Raw genomic sequence first — 21617 nt, 5'->3', positions numbered from 1 at the left:
AGCCCCTGACGGTTTCTGAGTCGCCTGGGCAGGCGCGGGCTGAGACCCCGGCTGTCCCAAGGCTGCAGTGTCATCAAACCTTTTATGTAAGGAGCTAACATTGTCGTTTAAGACCTTCCACATATCCATCCAATCAGGTGTCGGCCCCGACACCACACTTATCTGTCCTTGCTCCGCCTCCACGTAACCCTCCTCATCAAACATGTCGACACAGCCGTACCGACACACCGCACACACAGGGAATGCTCAGACTGAGGACAGGACCCCACAAAGTCCTTTGGGGAGACAGAGAGAGAGTATGCCAGCACACACCACAGCGCTATATAACACAGGGATTTTCACTTATAATAAGTGATTACCCAATAGCTGCCTTATATGTTTTATTTGCGCCTAAATTTATGTGCCCCCCCTCTCTTTTTTACCCTTCTTGTACCTGGATACTGCAGGGGAGAGCCTGGGGAGCTGCTTCCAGCGGAGCTGTGAAGAGAAAATGGCGCTGGTGTGCTGAGGAAGAAGGCCCCGCCACCTCAGTGGCGGGCTTCTGTCCCGCTTTCTGTGTAAAAAAATGGCGGGGTTTTTTACATATATACAGTGCCAGACTGTATATATGTATTTTTATTGCCAAAAGGTACTTCAATTGCTGCCCAGGGCGCCCCCCCCCCCCCAGCGCCCTGCACCCTACAGTGACCGGAGTGTGTAAGTGTGCTGGGAGCAATGGCGCACAGCTGCGGTGCTGTGCGCTACCTTAAATGAAGACAGGAGTCTTCTGCCGCCGATTTCGTCGTCTTCAAGCTTCTGTTCTTCTGGCTCTGCGAGGGGGAAGGCGGCGCGGCTCCGGGAACGGACGATCGAGGACAGGTGCCTGTGTTCGAACCCTCTGGAGCTAATGGTGTCCAGTAGCCTAAGAAGCACAAGCTAGCTGCAAGCAGGTAGGTTCGCTTCTCTCCCCTTAGTCCCACGTAGCAGTGAGTCTGTTGCCAGCAGAACTCACTGAAAATAAAAAACCTAACAAATACTTTCTTTACTAGTAAGCTCAGGAGAGCCCACTAGGTGCACCCACCTCTGGCCGGGCACAGATTCTAACTGAGGTCTGGAGGAGGGGCATAGAGGGAGGAGCCAGTGCACACCAGATAGTACCTAATCTTATCTTTAGAGTGCCCAGTCTCCTGCGGAGCCCGTCTATTCCCCATGGTCCTTACGGAGTTCCCAGCATCCACTAAGACGTCAGAGAAAGGAAAAATAAACACACAAAAAGACTGCTAAAATGTTTTTGTTGCCCTTGAATATGACACAGAACTGCGACTGCGAGTACACGGCATAATGGCATGCAGGGGGAGAATGCTGGTTGGCGGCCATGCAGGGGGAGAATGCTGGTTGGCGGCCATGCAGGGGGAGAATGCTGGTTCGCGGCCATGCAGGGGGAGAATGCTGGTTGGCGGCCATGCAGGGGGAGAATGCTGGTTGGCGGCCATGCAGGGGGAGAATGCTGGTTGGCGGCCATGCAGGGGGAGAATGCTGGTTGGCGGCCATGCAGGGGGAGAATGCTGGATAGCGGCCATGCAGGGGGAGAATGCTGGTTGGCGGGCATGCAGGAGGAGAATGCTGGTTGGCGGGCATGCAGGAGGAGAATGCTGGTTGGCGGGCATGCAGGAGGAGAATGCTGGTTGGCGGGCATGCAGGAGGAGAATGCTGGTTGGCGGGCATGCAGGAGGAGAATGCTGGTTGGCGGGCATGCAGGAGGAGAATGCTGGTTGGCGGGCATGCAGGAGGAGAATGCTGGTTGGCGGGCATGCAGGAGGAGAATGCTGGTTGGCGGGCATGCAGGAGGAGAATGCTGGTTGGCGGGCTTGCAGGAGAATGCTGGATAGCAGGCATGCAGGCAGAGAATGCTGGATAGCGGGCATGCAGGCGGAGAATGCTGGATAGCGGGCATGCAGGCGGAGAATGCTGGAGAGCGGGCATGCTGGCGGAGAATGCTGGAGAGCGGGCATGCAGGCGGAGAATGCTGGAGAGCGGGCATGCAGGCGGAGAATGCTGGAGAGCGGGCATGCAGGAGGAGAATGCTGGAGAGCGGGCATGCAGGAGGCGAATGCTGGAGAGCGGGCATGCAGGAGGAGAATGCTGGAGAGCGGGCATGCAGGAGGAGAATGCTGGTTGGCGGGCTTGCAGGAGAATGCTGGATAGCAGGCATGCAGGAGGAGAATGCTGGATAGCGGGCATGCAGGCAGAGAATGCTGGAGAGCGGGCATGCAGGAAGAGAATGCTGGAGGTCAGGCATGCAGGAAGAGAATGCTGGATAGCGGGCACGCAGAAGGAGTGGGTGCGGGAATTCTACTATCAGGGCACCGCTGAAGAGTGAGAATAATGATGTGGGTCACTAGCTTTGAGAATTTCTTACTGTAGAAAACCCGAAAGTACTTCTTTACACACAAGGATTTCCTCTATGTATTTTAGCTATATGTTTATATCATCAGGAATAATTTGGGGTTGTTTTTGTTGCTCTTGGACATGACAGATCTACTATGTTATCTCCATTGGATGAGACTCTAACCAGTAACTTGTGTAATATCCCTATCCAACAAAAATAAATCCTATCTGCTCATATAAATACATTGCTGAAAAGCATAAAAGGGAGCAAGACATAAAATCAACGTACTTAGTAAAAACTGTACAAGGTCAATACAAGCCAGTAAGTAAATGCCATCTGATATGCAATGCTTCAACTTTCCTGTTTAGAGAACTTTACTAACCATAGAACACAATCAGCCCACACCGGAACATCATTCTGGCCGGGGTGTCATGTCAGTAGATCCACAGTACAAGTATAACAGCGCCTCTGCAGGGAAGTGTGATATATCTCAGCTTCTGTCATTTTAAAAAGTGTACTTGATAAAAGAGAGAAGCGGATGGGTTACTATGGGCAACCTGTCTACTCTCTAGGTTTGATGCATCTCCCCCTGGCTGAGCGCAGTAGAGAAATAACTGCGTAATGAATGAAAGCACATGCTCGTACTCACTTGCACTAAACACCTCGCTCTCCCCCGATCTCCACAGCTCATTGGTGGCCACTGAGAAGATGGTGACCGGGTTCTTCCCATCCGTCTGCCTCATTACCGGGTCCTGGCCAACTCTGCCCAACAGCTGCACCTTGTTTAGAGCTGGAACACACAAATTGAAATGACACTCAACAACCTGGCCCAAGTATACGTGTTTTTTTGTTTTCATATATAATTAACTGTTTGGTGCCCAGTCTCTCCTCACCAGGCTATACCCACTGGCATCCCTGTGCCCCCTAGTGGAGGAAGAAAAGCTAAATGTGATTTTTCGCTATTACAATTCTTGTATTATGATGATGATATATTGAAGGTCAGAGGATCTGCAGCTAACAAATGCTGCATTTATTGTAGCTACTGCAAAAAAAAAAAAAAATTATCGTCTGTCACTTTTTGATTCAGAAGAGCTTAAAAAACGAAGTTGCTCATCTGACGCTGCCACATTTCTGCGAGTCTATGCCAGCTCACGACTACACCAAACTACTATTAGTTGCATTGTCTTTAGTCTTTTTTCCCTCTTTTGCCAATTTAGATGGCATTAAATATTAAAATAGGCCCCAATCACAATAGTAAATCATTAGCACTTTTGGATACTGTCTACCAGGACGGCTCCCAGCCAGCTCAAGTGATGCTATGGAATTGATAGTAGGCAGCACTGAACCTTGGAAAAGTACTTGTCTTCTGCCCTGTCACTATAGATATCCCTCTGATCTCTGCTGCGTGGTAAGGCCATGTATCTGTGTGGTACCGCTCCCCCTCTAGCGCTTATTTGCCTCGGCAGCCGGGGTTTGGAACGCCCATTCCTTGGGAGGAGTCAGGGATCACGACTATTACAGTTCAGGATTGCCCTCTAATTAAGTCTTATAGTGTATAATGACGCCCACAAGCCAAACACTCTGCAGAAAGAGGGGCGTTCCAACCGGGTAAATGCAGTGCCGAGATGAAGAGGGGCCATCTGTTACTGGGGTAATAAAGGGGTTGTACACCTGCCCAGCTTCCACCCCTATAGCTTGTGTTTCCACAAGTCCAGGAAACAAGGACAGAAAGGGGCCAAGTGCTGCTGGAGATATCCGTTCGGTTGTGGGGATGCAGTCACTATGCCACCAATCAGAAGGTAAGTATGCCACCAATCAGAAGGTAAGTAGATACCAGAAGTTTGACAGGTTTAAAAGAAAACCCTGAATACCTCTTTCAAATGTCTTAATTGTCTAAATTAGCAGATGAATGAGGGGGGGGGTCGTAAGCATAAAATGTACAGAATCAGAGTAATAAGAATAATATTCTGAAAACAAAAGAGAATAAAGGAATTTCTGCACATCAGAGGATCTTTGTTTTACGTTACGGAGGTGCAAAGTATTTTCCCATTTGATGTGGGAATAGAAAACTTCAGAACTCGCGGATTAGAGGACCGTCCGTCACCGAAATAAGTGAATTCCTGATCGATTTCCCTTTAAAGAAAATTTCCAGCGGCAGACAAAGGCGTGAGCACATCCTACAACACCGATCAGGTCATAAAATCCAGGCTTCCCTCAACCGTGACTGCAGATCAGCAGTATTCTAATACAGTGGTTAACTAATACAGTGGTTCACCAGCGGTGAAGTGAGCAATCTAACTAGATTTGGCCTGTCAAATCGGGGCCACGCATTGCTGTGGGGCATACACACGCAGAGATCCGTGCTTAATTCTACACAATCTAGTCAGATTGCTTACAAATTAAACATACATCTCTCCGTGTGTACCCCCCTTAAGCATAAGAGATGGATTAAGGACACCTGTAGGAAAGGGTCGGAGCCTTAAACACCTTTCAAAGGTTTCCTAGTTTCTGTCCAAATTCGGTTTAACCCCTTAGTATCTGCGGTCATATAGGAGGGAAAGGAAATGCGTAAGGAGCAGGAAGTAATTAATGAAAAAGGAGGAAATGATCCCTTAAAGCAGAAAAAAAAAGTGTTTGCATTCAAGGATTTTACCATGTTATTCCACAAATGCTATATAATTGATTAAATGCCTGTACAGGCTCCAATGTACAGCTACACGGACGGAAAACTAAAAATTGGAGTTAACAATGAACATATACAAAATACCAGGATGCAGTGAAGACACCCAAAGCTTATCTAATAACTTTTGTGGGTCCATAAATAGGGATCCTTCTTTATTCCTTTTTACAGGAATTGCCATTACACAAGGGGGTAAATTTACTAAGCGGTGGCGCGTTAGAGCCTGAAATTTTAAAGTGGCAATATTTACAGCAAAACGCAGTGTTTTGCTTTTAATATCATCGCCGCTTTAAATTTGGGGCTTAAAACACCCAGAGAAACAGCGCCTTGCAAAAGCCGCCACTTCAGGAGTTATATCGCAGACCACTCACGGGGATGGTGAAATGCGAAGAGGACTCCTTTAGAAAGTTTATTTTTTAATTTTTTATACAGATTATTTTTTTTTTTAGTTATTTGATATTGTAACATGTATTCGATTTGGATATGCGTGTTTTCTTAAACATCACATAACCTAGGTTTTTAGACCAAAATGGACTTGTACAATCTCTGACAAATCCGTGAGGGCTGAATTTATCTTGCTTATAAGTGCGACACAATACGTTTCTACTATTTTGTATGGCATTTTGCTTCTAGTTTTTGGGCTGCTGTTTGGGATCTTGGTGAAATTCAGTATAAATAGCCGCAGCGCCTCTTAGAATTTATATCCAGAAAAAAAGAACAATTACAATCTAAAATATATATAATTATGGTCAACATTATTGGCACCTATGATTCCTTCCACAGAACATTTACCCAGAAGAACTGTGGTTTGTCTAGGTATGTTCTGGCAAAAAATCAATCATTCCTTTTTATGTCTTGTGGGGTCCGCCTTGGCCTTCACCCATAAAGCACTTCTTGGTTTATTGTGCGCGTATGGTACGGGTTGAACCATCACTCCAGATTGTTCCAAGTTAGCCTTCAGCTTTTTTGATGTTTTACGTGGTTTATTCCACAGTTTGTACCAACCATCGAAGACTTCTCTCATCAATTTTCCTCTTGTTGCCTTATTAAACATTAACGATATCATTCATTGATTCATTCAAGTCATGTGAGCACCGACCATTTCTGATTTATCACACTTGATTCTAATCTAGTTTTTTCCTTCTTTTAAATTGCTGAAAAAATAAGATTTTACTTACCGGTAAATCTATTTCTCGTAGTCCGTAGAGGATGCTGGGACTCCGTAAGGACCATGGGGAATAGACGGGCTCCGCAGGAGATAGGGCACTTTAAGAAAGCTTTGGATTCTGGGTGTGCACTGGCTCCTCCCTCTATGCCCCTCCTCCAGACCTCAGTTAGGGAAACTGTGCCCAGAGGAGATGGACAGTACGAGGAAGGATTTTTGTAAACCTAAGGGCGAGATTCATACCAGCCACACCAATCACACCGTATAACTTGTGATAAACTACCCAGTTAACAGTATGAACAACATAGCCTCGGGTCAACCGATAAACTATAACATAACCCTTATGTAAGCAATAACTATAAACAAGTCTTGCAGAAGAAGTCCGCACATGGGACGGGCGCCCAGCATCCTCTACGGACTACGAGAAATAGATTTACCGGTAAGTAAAATCTTATTTTCGCTAACGTCCTTGAGGATGCTGGGACTCCGTAAGGACCATGGGGATTATACCAAAGCTCCCAAACGGGCGGGAGAGTGCGGATGACTCTGCAGCACCGATTGAGCAAACAGGAGGTCCTCCTCAGCCAGGGTATCAAACTTATAGAACTTTGCAAAGGTGTTTGACCCCGACCAAGTAGCTGCTCGGCACAACTGTAATGCCGAGATCCCTCGAGCAGCCGCCCAAGAAGAGCCCACCTTCCTAGTGGAATGGGCCTTAACCGATTTAGGCAATGGTAATCCTGCCGTAGAATGCGCCTGCTGAATCGTGTTACAGATCCAGCGAGCAATAGTCTGCTTTGAAGCGGGAGCGCCAACCTTGTTGGCCGCATACAGAACAAACAGAGCTTCAGTCTTCCTGATCCTAGCCTTTCTGGTCACATAAATCTTCAAAGCCCTGACCACATCCAGGGACTCGGAATCCTCCAAGTCCCGTGTAGCCACAGGCACGACAATAGGTTGGTTCACATGAAAAGATGAGACCACTTTTGGCAGAAATTGAGGACGAGTCCTCAACTTTGTCCTATCCACGTCAAAAAACCAAGTATGGGCTTTTATGTGATAAAGCCGCCAATTATGAAACACGCCTTGCCGAAGCTAATGCCAACAACATGACCACTTTCCACATGAGGTATTTCAACTCCACTGTTTTGAGTGGTTCAAACCAAGGTGACTTGAGGAAACGTAACACCACGTTAAGATGCCAAGGCGCCACCGGAGGTACAAAGGGAGGCTGAATATGCAGCACTCCCTTCACAAAAGTCTGTACTTCAGGAAGAGAGGCCAATTCTCTTTGAAAGAAAATGGATAAGGCCGAAATTTGGACCTTTATGGACCCTAATTTTAGGCCCAAATTCACTCCTGTTTGAAGGAAGTGAAGTAGACGGCCCAACTGGAACTCCTCCGTAGGAGCAGCTCTGGCTTCACACCAAGAAACATATTTTCGCCATATACGGTGATAATGTTTCAACGTCACGTCTTTCCTAGCCTTGATCGGGGTAGGAATGACCTCCTCTGGAATCCCTTTTTCCGCTAGGATCCGGCGTTCAACAGCCATGCCGTCAAACGCAGCCGCGGTAAGTCTTGGAACAGACAGGGCCCTTCCTGCAGCAGGTCCTGCCTTAGAGGAAGAGGCCACGGATCTTCTGTGAGCAACTCTTGCAGCTCTGGATACCAAGTCCTCCGTGGCCAATCTGGAACAATGAGGATTGTTCTGACCCTGCTTATTCTTATTATTCTCAACACCTTGGGTATGAGAGGAAGAGGAGGAAACACATAGACCGATCTGAAAACCCAAGGTGTCACCAGAGCGTCTACCGCTTGAGGGTCCCTTGACCTGGCGCAATACCGCTTTTGCTTTTTGTTGAGACGGGATGCCATCATGTCTATTTGAGGCAGTCCCCACCGACCCGTGATCTGTGCGAAGACTTCTTGATGAAATCCCCACTCTCCCGGATGCAGGTCGTGCCTGCTGAAGAAGTCCGCCTCCCAGTTGTCCACACCCGGGATGAACACTGCTGATAGTGAGCTTACATGGCCTTCCGCCCAGCGTAGAATCCTGGTCGCTTCTGCCATGGCCACTCTGCTCCTTGTTCCGCCTTGGCGGTTTATATGAGCCACTGCCGTGACATTGTCTGACTGAATCAGAACCGGTTTTCCCCGAAGCAATTCCTCCACTTGACGCAGGGCGTTGTATATGGCCCTCAACTCCAGGACGTTGATGTGGAGACAAGTCTCTAGATTTGACCAGAGACCTTGGAAATTTCTTCCCAGTGTGACTGCTCCCCAGTCTCGGAGGCTTGCGTCCGTGGTCACCAGGACCCAGTCTTGAATGCCGAACCTGCGACCCTCTAGTAGGTGAGCACTGTGCAGCCACCACAGGAGAGATACGCTGGTCCTGGGAGACAGGGTGATCCTTTGATACATTTGTGAATGGGACCCGGACCACTTGTCCAAGAGGTCCCATTGAAAAGTCCTCGCATGGAACCTGCCAAAGGGGATGGCCTCGTATGAAGCCACCATCTTCCCCAGGACCCGCGTGCAATGATGCACTGAAACCTGTTTTGGTTTTAATAGGTTCCTGACCAGGGCTATGAGCTCCTGAACCTTTTCGATCGGAAGAAAAACCTTTTTCTGGTCTGTGTCTAGAATCAGGCGCAAAAAGGTCAGACGCGTTGTAGGGACTAGCTGGGACTTCGGTATATTGAGAATCCAGCCGTGTAACTGCAACGTCTTCATGGACAGAGACACGCTGTCCAGCAACTTCTCCCGAGATCTCGCCTTTATGAGGAGATCGTCCAAGTATGGGATAATTGTGACACCCTGCCTGCGCAGGAGCACCATCATTTCCGCCATTACCTTGGTGAAAATTCTCGGGGCCGTGGAAAGCCCAAGCGGCAACGTCTGAAATTGGTAGTGACAGTCCTGCACTGCAAATCTCAGGATGCCTGGTGAGGGGGGGAATATCGGAACATGAAGGTAAGCATCCTTTATGTCCAGGGACACCATCCAATCCCCCCCCTCCAGGCTGGCGATGACCGCCCTGAGTGATTCCATTTTGAACTTGAACCTCTTCAAGTACAGGTTCAGGGATTTTAGGTTTAAAATGGGTCTGACCGAACCGTCTGGTTTCGGGACCACAAACAGGGTTGAGTAATATCCCTCTCCTTGCTGGAGATGAGGAACTGTGACAATCACCTGTTGAATATACAATTTTTGGATTGCTGCCAACACTAACTCCCTCTGACGGGGAAGCCGGCAGAGCCTATTTGAAAAACCGGCGAGGAGGCAAGTCTTCGAATTCTAGCCTGTATCCCTGAGAAACAATCTCTAATGCCCAGGGATCCACCTGCGAGTGAACCCAGACGTGGCTGAAAAACCGAAGACGAGCCCCCACTAGATCTGCCTCCCCCCGGGAAGCCCCAGCGTCATGCGGTGGACTTTGCAGATGCAGGGGAGGACTTCTGCTCCTGGGAACTAGCTGTGTGCAGCTTTTTTCCCTTGCCTTTTCCTCTGGCAACAAAGGACGATCCCCGTACCTTCTTGCTCTTATTGGAACAAAAGGACTGCATTTGATAATGAGGTGCCTTTTTTGTATGCTGTGGGGGGACATAAGGTAAAAAATTCGACTTACCAGCCGTAGCAGTAGAGACAAGGTCCGAGAGGGCGTCTCCAAACAACTCCTCCCCTTTGTAAGGCAAGGACTCCATATGCCGCTTTGAATCGGCGTCTCCCGTCCACTGTCGGGTCCACAAGAGCCGCCTAGCAGAAAATAAGAATTTACTCACCGGTAATTCTATTTCTCGTAGTCCGTAGTGGATGCTGGGAACTCCGTAAGGACCATGGGGAATAGCGGGCTCCGAAGGAGGCTGGGCACTCTAGAAAGATTTCAGACTACCTGGTGTGCACTGGCTCCTCCCACTATGACCCTCCTCCAAGCCTTAGTTAGGATACTGTGCCCGGACGAGCGTACACAATAAGGAAGGATTTTGAATCCCGGGTAAGACTCATACCAGCCACACCAATCACACCGTACAACTCGTGATATGAAACCCAGTTAACAGTATGAAACAACTGAGCCTCTCAACAGATGGCTCAACAATAACCCGATTTAGTTAACAATAACTATGTACAAGTATTGCAGATAAACCGCACTTGGGATGGGCGCCCAGCATCCACTACGGACTACGAGAAAATAAGAATATACTTACCGATAATTCTATTTCTCGTAGTCCGTAGTGGATGCTGGGGACTCCGTCAGGACCATGGGGATTAGCGGCTCCGCAGGAGACAGGGCACAAAAGTAAAAGCTTTAGGACTAGGTGGTGTGCACTGGCTCCTCCCCCTATGACCCTCCTCCAAGCCTCAGTTAGAATACTGTGCCCGGACGAGCGTACACAATAAGGAAAGATTTTGAATCCCGGGTAAGACTCATACCAGCCACACCAATCACACTGTACAACTTGTGATCTGAACCCAGTTAACAGCATGATAACAGAGGAGCCTCTGAAAAGATGGCTCACAACAATAATAACCCGATTTTTGTAACAATAACTATGTACAAGTTTTGCAGACAATCCGCACTTGGGATGGGCGCCCAGCATCCACTACGGACTACGAGAAATAGAATTATCGGTAAGTAAATTCTTATTTTCTCTGACGTCCTAAGTGGATGCTGGGGACTCCGTCAGGACCATGGGGATTATACCAAAGCTCCCAAACGGGCGGGAGAGTGCGGATGACTCTGCAGCACCGAATGAGAGAACTCCAGGTCCTCCTCAGCCAGGGTATCAAATTTGTAGAATTTAGCAAACGTGTTTGCCCCTGACCAAGTAGCAGCTCGGCAAAGTTGTAAAGCCGAGACCCCTCGGGCAGCCGCCCAAGATGAGCCCACCTTCCTTGTGGAGTGGGCATTTACAGATTTTGGCTGTGGCAGGCCTGCCACAGAATGTGCAAGCTGAATTGTACTACAAATCCAACGAGCAATCGTCTGCTTAGAAGCAGGAGCACCCAGCTTGTTGGGTGCATACAGGATAAACAGCGAGTCAGTTTTCCTGACTCCAGCCGTCCTGGAAATATATATTTTCAGGGCCCTGACAACGTCTAGCAACTTGGAGTCCTCCAAGTTCCTAGTAGCCGCAGGCACCACAATAGGTTGGTTCAGGTGAAACGCTGACACCACCTTAGGGAGAAACTGGGGACGAGTCCGCAGTTCTGCCCTGTCCGAATGGAAAATCAGATATGGGCTTTTGTGAGACAAAGCCGCCAATTCTGACACTCGCCTGGCCGAGGCCAGGGCCAACAGCATGGTCACTTTCCATGTGAGATATTTCAAATCCACAGATTTGAGCGGTTCAAACCAATGTGATTTGAGGAATCCCAGAACTACGTTGAGATCCCACGGTGCCACTGGAGGCACAAAAGGGGGTTGTATATGCAGTACTCCCTTGATGAATGTCTGGACATCAGGAACTGAAGCCAATTCTTTCTGGAAGAAAATCGACAGGGCCGAAATTTGAACCTTAATGGACCCCAATTTGAGGCCCATAGACACTCCTGTTTGCAGGAAATGCAGGAATCGACCGAGTTGAAATTCCTCCGTGGGGGCCTTCCTGGCCTCACACCACGCAACATATTTTCGCCAAATGCGGTGATAATGTTGTGCGGTCACCTCCTTCCTGGCTTTGACCAGGGTAGGTATGACCTCTTCCGGAATGCCTTTTTCCCTTAGGATCCGGCGTTCAACCGCCATGCCGTCAAACGCAGCCGCGGTAAGTCTTGGAACAGACAGGGTCCTTGCTGAAGCAAGTCCCTTCTTAACGGCAGAGGCCATGGGTCCTCTGTGAGCATCTCTTGAAGTTCCGGGTACCAAGTCCTCCTTGGCCAATCCGGAGCCACGAGTATAGTTCTTACTCCTCTCCGTCTTATAATTCTCAGTACCTTGGGTATGAGAGGAAGAGGAGGGAACACATACACTGACTGGTACACCCACGGTGTTACCAGAGCGTCCACAGCTATTGCCTGAGGGTCCCTTGACCTGGCGCAATACCTGTCCAGTTTTTTGTTGAGGCGGGACGCCATCATGTCCACCTTTGGTTTTTCCCAACGGTTCACAATCATGTGGAAGACTTCCGTGTGAAGTCCCCACTCTCCCGGGTGGAGGTCGTGCCTGCTGAGGAAGTCTGCTTCCCAGTTGTCCACTCCCGGAATGAACACTGCTGACAGTGCTATCACATGATTTTCCGCCCAGCGAAGAATCCTTGCAGCTTCTGCCATTGCCCTCCTGCTTCTTGTGCCGCCCTGTCTGTTTACGTGGGCGACTGCCGTGATGTTGTCCGACTGGATCAGCACCGGCTGACCTTGAAGCAGAGGTCTTGCTAGGCATAGAGCATTGTAAATTGCCCTTAGCTCCAGTATATTTATGTGGAGAGAAGTCTCTAGACTTGACCACGTTCCCTGGAAATTTCTTCCCTGTGTGACTGCTCCCCAGCCTCTCAGGCTGGCATCCGTGGTCACCAGGATCCAATCCTGAATGCCGAATCTGCGGCCCTCTAGTAGATGAGCACTCTGCAGCCACCACAGAAGAGACACCCTTGTCCTCGGAGACAGGGTTATCCGCTGATGCATCTGAAGATGCGATCCGGACCATTTGTCCAGCAGATCCCACTGAAAAGTTCTTGCGTGAAATCTGCCGAATGGAATCGCTTCGTAAGAAGCCACCATTTTTCCCAGGACCCTTGTGCAATGATGCACTGACACTTTTCCTGGTTTTAGGAGGTTCCTGACTAGCTCGGATAACTCCCTGGCTTTCTCCTCCAGGAGAAACACCTTTTTCTGGACTGTGTCCAGAATCATCCCTAGGAACAGCAGACGTGTCGTCGGGATCAGCTGCGATTTTGGAATATTTAGAATCCACCTGTGCTGTTGTAGCAGTACCCGAGATAGTGCTACTCCGACCTCCAACTGTTCCCTGGACTTTGCCCTTATCAGGAGATCGTCCAAGTAAGGGATAATTAAGACGCCTTTTCTTCGAAGAAGAATCATCATTTCGGCCATTACCTTGGTAAAGACCCGGGGTGCCGTGGACAATCCAAACGCAGCGTCTGAAGCTGATAATGACAGTTCTGTACTACGAACCTGAGGTACTCTTGGTGAGAAGGGCAAATTGGGACATGAAGGTAAGCATCCTTGATGTCCAGGGACACCATATAGTCCCCTTCTTCCAGTTCGCTATCACTGCTCTGAGTGACTCCATCTTGAATTTGAACCTTTGTATGTAAGTGTTCAAAGATTTCAGATTTAGAATAGGTCTCACCGAGCCGTCTGGCTTCGGTACCACAAATAGTGTGGAATAATACCCCTTTCCCTGTTGTAGGAGGGGTACTTTGATTATCACCTGCTGGGAATACAGCTTGTGAATTGCTTCCAATACTGCCTCCCTGTCGGAGGGAGACGTTGGTAAAGCAGACTTCAGGAACCTGCGAGGGGGAGACATCTCGAATTTCAATCTGTACCCCTGGGATACTACCTGTAGGATCCAGGGGTCCACTTGCGAGTGAGCCCACTGCGCGCTGAAACTCTTGAGACGACCCCCCACCGCACCTGAGTCCGCTTGTAAGGCCCCAGCGTCATGCTGAGGACTTGGCAGAAGCGGTGGAGGGCTTCTGTTCCTGGGAAGAGGCTGTCTGCTGCAGTCTTTTTCCCTTTCCTCTACCCCGGGGCAGATATGACTGGCCTTTTGCCCGCTTGCCCTTATGGGGACGAAAGGACTGAGGCTGAAAAGACAGTGTCTTTTTCTGCTGAGAGGTGAGTTGGGGTAAAAAGGTGGATTTTCCAGCTGTTGCCGTGGCCACCAGGTCCGAAAGACCGACCCCAAATAACTCCTCCCCTTTATACGGCAATACTTCCATATGCCGTTTGGAATCCGCATCACCTGACCACTGTCGTGTCCATAAACATCTTCTGGCAGAAATGGACATCGCACTTACTCTTGATGCCAGGGTGCAAATATCCCTCTGTGCATCACGCATATATAGAAACGCATCTTTTAAACGCTCTATAGTCAATAAAATACTGTCCCTGTCCAGGGTATCAATATTTTCAGTCAGGGACTCCGACCACGCCACCCCAGCGCTGCACATCCAGGCTGAGGCAATCGCTGGTCGCAGTATAACACCAGTATGTGTGTATATACTTTTTAGGACATTTTCCAGCTTCCTATCAACTGGCTCCTTGAGGGCAGCCGTATCAGAAGACGGTAACGCCACTTGTTTTGATAAGCGTGTGAGTGCCTTATCTACCCTAGGGGGTGTTTCCCAACGCGCCCTAACTTCTGGCGGGAAAGGGTATAATGCCAATAATTTCTTAGATATCAGCAATTTTTTATCGGGGGAGACCCACGCATCATCACACACTTCATTTAATTCTTCTGATTCAGGAAAAACTACGGGTAGTTTTTTCACACCCCACATAATACCCTTTTTTGTGGTACTTGTAGTATCAGAAATATGCAAAGCCTCCTTCATTGCCGTGATCATGTAACGTGTGGCCCTACTGGAAAATACGTTTGTTTCTTCACCGTCGACACTGGAGTCAGTGTCCGTGTCTGTGTCGACCGACTGAGGTAATGGGCGCTTTAGAGCCCCTGACGGTGTTTGAGACGCCTGGACAGGCACTAACTGACTTGCCGGCTGTCTCATGTCGTCAACAGTTTTTTGTAAAGTGCTGACACTATCACGTAATTCCTTAAATAAGACCATCCAGTCAGGTGTCGACTCCCTAGGGGGTGACATCACTAATACAGGCAATTGCTCCGCCTCCACACCATTTTCCTCCTCATACATGTCGACACACGTACCGACACACAGCACACACACAGGGAATGCTCTGATAGAGGACAGGACCCCACTAGCCCTTTGGGGAGACAGAGGGAGAGTTTGCCAGCACACACCAGAGCGCTATATATGTATAGGGACAACTTTATAAATAAGTGTTTCTCCCTTATAGCTGCTATATATGTTTTTATATGCCAAATTAGTGCCCCCCCCCTCTCTTTTTTACCCTGTTTCTGTATTGCAGGACTGCAGGGGAGAGTCAGGGAGACGTCCTTCCAGCGGAGCTGTGAGGGAAAATGGCGCTTGTGTGCTGAGGAGATAGGCTCCGCCCCCTTCACGGCGGCCTTTCTCCCGCTTTTTATGAGGTAAAATGGCAGGGGTTAAATACATCCATATAGCCCAGGAGCTATATGTGATGTATTTTTTACCATAAATAGTGTTTTCATTGCGTCTCAGGGCGCCCCCCCCCCAGCGCCCTGCACCCTCAGTGACCGGAGTGTGAAGTGTGCTGAGAGCAATGGCGCACAGCTGCAGTGCTGTGCGCTACCTTTCTTGAAGACAAGATGCCTTCTGCCGCCGATTTCTGGACCTCTTCACTCTTCTGGCTCTGTAAGGGGGCCGGCGGCACGGCTCTGGGACCCATCCATGGCTGGGCCTGTGATCGTCCCTCTGGAGCTAATGTCCAGTAGCCAAGAAGCCCAATCCACTCTGCACGCAGGTGAGTTCGCTTCTTCTCCCCTTAGTCCCTCGATGCAGTGAGCCTGTTGCCAGCAGGACTCTCTGAAAATAAAAAAAAAACCTAAGTCTATACTTTTATTCTAAGCAGCTCAGGAGAGCTACCTAGATTGCACCCTTCTCGGCCGGGCACAAAAACCTAACTGAGGCTTGGAGGAGGGTCATAGGGGGAGAAGCCAGTGCACACCACCTAGTCCTAAAGCTTTTACTTTTGTGCCCTGTCTCCTGCGGAGCCGCTAATCCCCATGGTCCTGACGGAGTCCCCAGCATCCACTTAGGACGTCAGAGAAATAGAATTACCGGTGAGTAAATTTTTATTTTCTCTGACGTCCTAGTGGATGCTGGAAACTCCGTAAGGACCATGGGGATTATACCAAAGCTCCCAAACGGGCGGGAGAGTGCGGATGACTCTGCAACACCGAATGAGAGAACTCCAGGTCCTCCTCAGCCAGGGTATCAAATTTATAGAATTTTGCAAACGTGTTTGCCCCTGACCAAGTAGCAGCTCGGCAAAGTTGTAAAGCCGAGACCCCTCGGGCAGCCGCCCAAGATGAGCCCACCTTCCTTGTGGAATGGGCATTGACAGATTTTGGCTGTGGCAGGCCTGCCACAGAATGTGCAAGTTGAATTGTACTACAAATCCAACGAGCAATAGTCTGCTTAGAAGCAGGAGCACCCAGCTTGTTGGGTGCATATAGGATAAACAGCGAGTCAGATTTTCTGACTCCAGCCGTCCTGGAAACATATATTTTCAGGGCCCTGACCACGTCTAACAACTTGGAGTCCACCAAGTCCCTAGTGGCCGCAGGCACCACAATAGGCTGGTTCAAATGAAACGCTGACACCACCTTAGGGAGAAACTGGGGACGAGTCCTCAATTCTGCCCTATCCATATGGAAAATCAGATAAGGGCTTTTATAAGACAAAGCCGCCAATTCTGATACTCGCCTGGCAGAAGCCAAGGCCAATAACATGACCACCTTCCACGTGAGATATTTCAGATCCACGGTTTTTAGTGGTTCAAACCAATGTGATTTTAAGAAACTCAACACCACGTTGAGATCCCAAGGTGCCACAGGAGGCACATATGGGGGCTGAATATGCAGCACTCCCTTTACAAATGTCTGAACTTCAGGTACTGAAGCTAGTTCTTTCTGAAAGAAAATCGATAGAGCCGAGATCTGTACCTTAATGGAACCCAGTTTTAGGCCCATATTCACTCCTGCTTGCAGGAAATGCAGAAATCGACCTAGTTGAAATTCCTCAGTTGGGGCCTTTTCGGCCTCACACCATGCAACATATTTCCGCCATATGCGGTGATAATGATTTGCTGTAACCTCTTTCCTGGCTTTAATAAGCGTAGGAATGACTTCCTCCAGAATGCCCTTTTCTTTCAGGATCCGGCGTTCAACCGCCATGCCGTCAAACGCAGCCGCGGTAAGTCTTGGAACAGACAGGGCCCCTGCTGTAGCAGGTCTTGTCTTAGCGGCAGAGGCCACGGGTCCTCTGAGATCATCTCTTGAAGTTGCGGGTACCATGTTCTTCTTGGCCAATCCGGAACCACGAGAATTGTGTTTACTCCTCGCTTTCTTATTATTCTCAATACCTTTGGTATGAGAGGCAGCGGAGGGAACACAAACTGACTGGTACACCCACGGTGTCACCAGAGCGTCCACAGCTATCGCTTGAGGGTCTCTTGACCTGGCGCAATACCTCTCTAGTTTTTTGGTTAGGCGGGACGCCATCATGTCCACCTGTGGACGACCCCACTGATGTACAATCATTTGGAAGACTTCTGGATGAAGTCCCCACTCTCCCGGGTGGAGGTCGTGTCTGCTGAGGAAGTCTGCTTCCCAGTTGTCCACTCCCGGAATGAACACTGCTGACAGTGCTAGTACATGATTTTCCGCCCATCGGAGAATTCTTGTGGCTTCTGTCATTGCCATCCTGCTTCTTGTGCCGCCCTGTCGATTCACATGGGCGACTGCCGTGATGTTGTCTGACTGGATCAGCACCGGCTGGTGTAGGAGCAGGGATTTTGCTTGACTTAGGGCATTGTAGATGGCCCTTAGTTCCAGAATATTTATGTGAAGGGAAGTCTCCTGACTTGTCCATAGTCCTTGGAAGTTTCTTCCCTTTGTGACTGCCCCCCAGCCTCGCAGGCTGGCATCCGTGGTCACCAGGACCCAGTCCTGAATGCCGAATCTGCGACCCTCCAGAAGATGAGCACTCTGCAGCCACCACAGAAGAGACACCCTGGTTCTTGCAGACAGGGTTATCAAGCGATGCATCTGAAGATGCGATCCGGACCACTTGTCCAACAGGTCCCACTGAAAGATTCTGGCATGGAACCTGCCGAATGGAATTGCTTCGTAAGAAGCTACCATCTTTCCCAGGACCCGCGTGCAGTGATGCACCGATACCTGTTTTGGTTTCAGGAGGTCTCTGACTAGAGAAGACAACTCCCTGGCTTTCTCCTCCGGGAGAAACACTTTTTTCTGGACTGTGTCCAGAATCATCCCCAGGAACAGTAGACGTGTCGTCGGGACCAGCTGTGACTTTGGGATATTCAGAATCCAGCCGTGCTGGTTCAGCACTTCCTGAGATAGTGCTACTCCTACCAACAACTGTTCTTTGGACCGTGCCTTTATTAGGAGATCGTCCAAGTACGGGATAATTAAAACTCCCTTTCTTCGAAGGAGTATCATCATTTCCGCCATAACCTTGGTAAATACCCTTGGTGCCGTGGAGAGTCCAAACGGCAGCGTCTGGAATTGGAAATGGCAATCCTGTACCACAAATCTGAGGTACTCCTGGTGAGGATGGTAAATGGGGACATGCAGGTAAGCATCCTTGATGTCCAGGGAAACCATGTAATCCCCCTCGTCCAGGCTTGCAATAACCGCCCTGAGCGATTCCATCTTGAACTTGAATTTTTTTATGTACATGTTCAAGGACTTCAAATTTAAAATGGGTCTCACCGAACCGTCCGGCTTCGGTACCACAAATAGTGTGGAATAGTAACCCCGGCCTTGTTGAAGTAGGGGTACCTTGATTATCACCTGCTGGGAATACAGCTTGTGAATTGCCGCTAGCACCGCCTCCCTGTCTGAGGGAGCAATCGGCAAGGCAGATTTTAGGAACCGGTGGGGTGGAGCCGACTCGAATTCCAGCATGTATCCCTGAGATACTACTTGAAGGATCCAGGGATCCACCTGTGAGCGAGCCCACTGATCGCTGAAATTTCTGAGACGGGCCCCCACCGTACCTGGCTCCACCTGTGGAGCCCCACCGTCATGCGGCGGACTTGGAAGAGGAAGCGGGGGAGGACTTTTGTTCCTGGGAACCTGCTGTCTGTTGCAGCCTTTTTCCCTTACCTCTGCCTCTAGACAGAAAAGACCCTCCTTTTCCACGCTTGCTTTTCTGGGTCCGAAAGGACTGAACCTGATAAAATGGCGCCTTCTTAGGCTGTGAGGGAACATGGGGTAAAAATGCTGACTTCCCAGACGTTGCTGTGGAAACTAGGTCGGAGAGACAATCCCCAAATAATTCCTCCCCTTTATAAGGCAAAACTTCCATGTGCCTCTTGGAATCTGCATCTCCCGTCCACTGACGAGTCCATAAGCATCTCCTAGCAGAGATAGACAATGCACTTACTTTAGATGCCAGCCGGCAAATTTCCCTCTGTGCATCTCTCATATATAAGACTGAATCTTTTATATGGTCAATCGTTAGCAGAATAGTGTCTCTGTCTAGTGTGTCAATATTTTCTGACAGTTTTTCTGACCATGCAGCGGCAGCACTGCACATCCAAGCTGACGCAATAGCTGGTCTAAGTATAATGCCTGAGTGTGTGTATACAGACTTCAGGATAGCCTCCTGCTTTCTATCAGCAGGCTCCTTAAGGGCGGCCGTATCCTGAGAGGGTAGTGCCACCTTTTTTGACAAACGTGTGAGCGCTTTATCCACCCTAGGTGGTGTTTCCCAACGTGACCTATCCTCTAGCGGGAAAGGGAACGCCATTAGTACCTTCTTAGGAATTACAAATTTTTTATCAGGGAAAAGCCACGCTTCTTCACACACTTCATTTAGTTCATCTGATGGGGGAAAAACTACGGGTAGTTTTTTCTCCCCAAACATAATACCCTTTTTTGTGGTACCTGGATGTAAATCAGAAATGTTTAACACCTCTTTCATTGCCTCAATCATGCAGTGAATGGCCCTGACAGGCATTAGGTTTGACTCATCGTCGTCGACACTGTTATCAGTATCCGTGTGGACATCCGGGTCTGCAAACTGAGGTAGCGGGCGTTTTAGAGCCCCTGACGACCTCTGAGGCACCTGGACAGGCACGAGCTGAGATCCCGGCTGTCCCACATTTGGCATGTCGTCAAATTTCTTATGTAAAGAATCTATACGTGCACTCATTTCTTTCCATAAGTTCATCCACTCGGGTGTCTGCCCCGCAGGGGGTGACGTCCCTTCAAAATGCATCTGCTCCGCCTCCACCTCATTATCCTCATCAAACATGTCGACACAGCCGTACCGACACACCCCACACACACAGGGAATGCTCAACAGAGGACAGGACCCACAAAAAGCCCTTTGGGGGGACAGAGTGAGAGTATGCCAGCACACACCAGAGCGCTATATATATACAGGGACTAACTGAGTTATGTCCCTAATAGCTGCTTTTCATATAATATATGTATATATACTGCCAAATTTAATGCCCCCCCTCTCTTTTCCCTCTTACTGTTACTGTATATTGCAGGGAAGAGCCAGGGAGCTTCCTTCCAGCCGAGCTGTGAGGGAAAAATGGCGCCAGTGTGCTGAGGAGATAGGCTCCGCCCCTTTTTCGTGGCCTATTCTCACGCTTTTTATGGAATTCTGGCAGGGGTATTTACCTCATATATAGCCTCTGGGGCTATATATTGAGGTATTTTAGCCAGCCAAGGTGTTATTATTGCTGCCTCAGGGCGCCCCCCCCCAGCGCCCTGCACCCTCAGTGACCGGAGTGTGAAGTGTGAGAGGAGCAATGGCGCACAGCTGCAGTGCTGTGCGCTACCTTGGTGAAGACAGAGTCTTCATGCCGCCGATTTTCCGGACCATCTTCTTGCTTCTGGCTCTGTAAGGGGGACGGCGGCGCGGCTCCGGGACCGAACACCAAGGACTGGGCCTGCGGTCGATCCCTCTGGAGCTAATGGTGTCCAGTAGCCTAAGAAGCCCAATCCGGCTGCAAGCAGGCGAGTTCGCTTCTTCTCCCCTTAGTCCCTCGCTGCAGTGAGCCTGTTGCCAGCAGGTCTCACTGAAAATAAAAAACCTAAGTCTATTCTTTCTAAGAGCTCAGGAGAGCCCCTAGTGTGCATCCAACCTCGGCCGGGCACGAATTCTAACTGAGGCTTGGAGGAGGGTCATAGTGGGAGGAGCCAGTGCACACCAGGTAGTCTGAAATCTTTCTAGAGTGCCCAGCCTCCTTCGGAGCCCGCTATTCCCCATGGTCCTTACGGAGTTCCCAGCATCCACTAGGACGTCAGAGAAATAGACATAGCGTTTATTCTGGAGCTTAATAAACAAATATCTCTTTGAGCATCTCTCATATACAAGGCAGCATCTCTGATATGCTCTATGGTCATTAAAATGGCATCCCTATCTAAGGTGTCAATCTCCGTAGATAAGGAATCTGCCTATGCCACAACAGCACTACAAACCCAGGCCGACGCCATAGCCGGTCTAACAATAGTACCTGAATGAGTGTAAATGTGCTTCATGGTAATTTCCTGCCTGCGATCAGCAGGATCCTTGAGGGAAGCCGTATCCTAAGAAGGCAGTGCCACC

General features: G+C 49.3%; 1 protein-coding gene across 1 annotated transcript in view; it reads right to left on the bottom strand.

Annotated features, from left to right (window-relative positions):
• Positions 1 to 21617, bottom strand: part of SSBP1 (single stranded DNA binding protein 1) — a 76969-nt gene that overhangs the window by 9517 nt on the left and 45835 nt on the right. Inside the window, exon 4 of the mRNA XM_063928980.1 lies at positions 3018 to 3158. Within this exon, the coding sequence (XP_063785050.1) occupies positions 3018 to 3158 (141 nt within the window). The remainder of the gene's footprint in view (positions 1 to 3017; positions 3159 to 21617) is intronic.

The sequence above is a fragment of the Pseudophryne corroboree genome, chromosome 6, assembly GCF_028390025.1.
Source record: "Pseudophryne corroboree isolate aPseCor3 chromosome 6, aPseCor3.hap2, whole genome shotgun sequence".
Classification (NCBI taxonomy): domain Eukaryota; kingdom Metazoa; phylum Chordata; class Amphibia; order Anura; family Myobatrachidae; genus Pseudophryne; species Pseudophryne corroboree.
The sequence above is the reverse complement of the archived record's forward strand: the minus strand, read 5'-3'. Positions and strand labels throughout refer to the sequence as shown.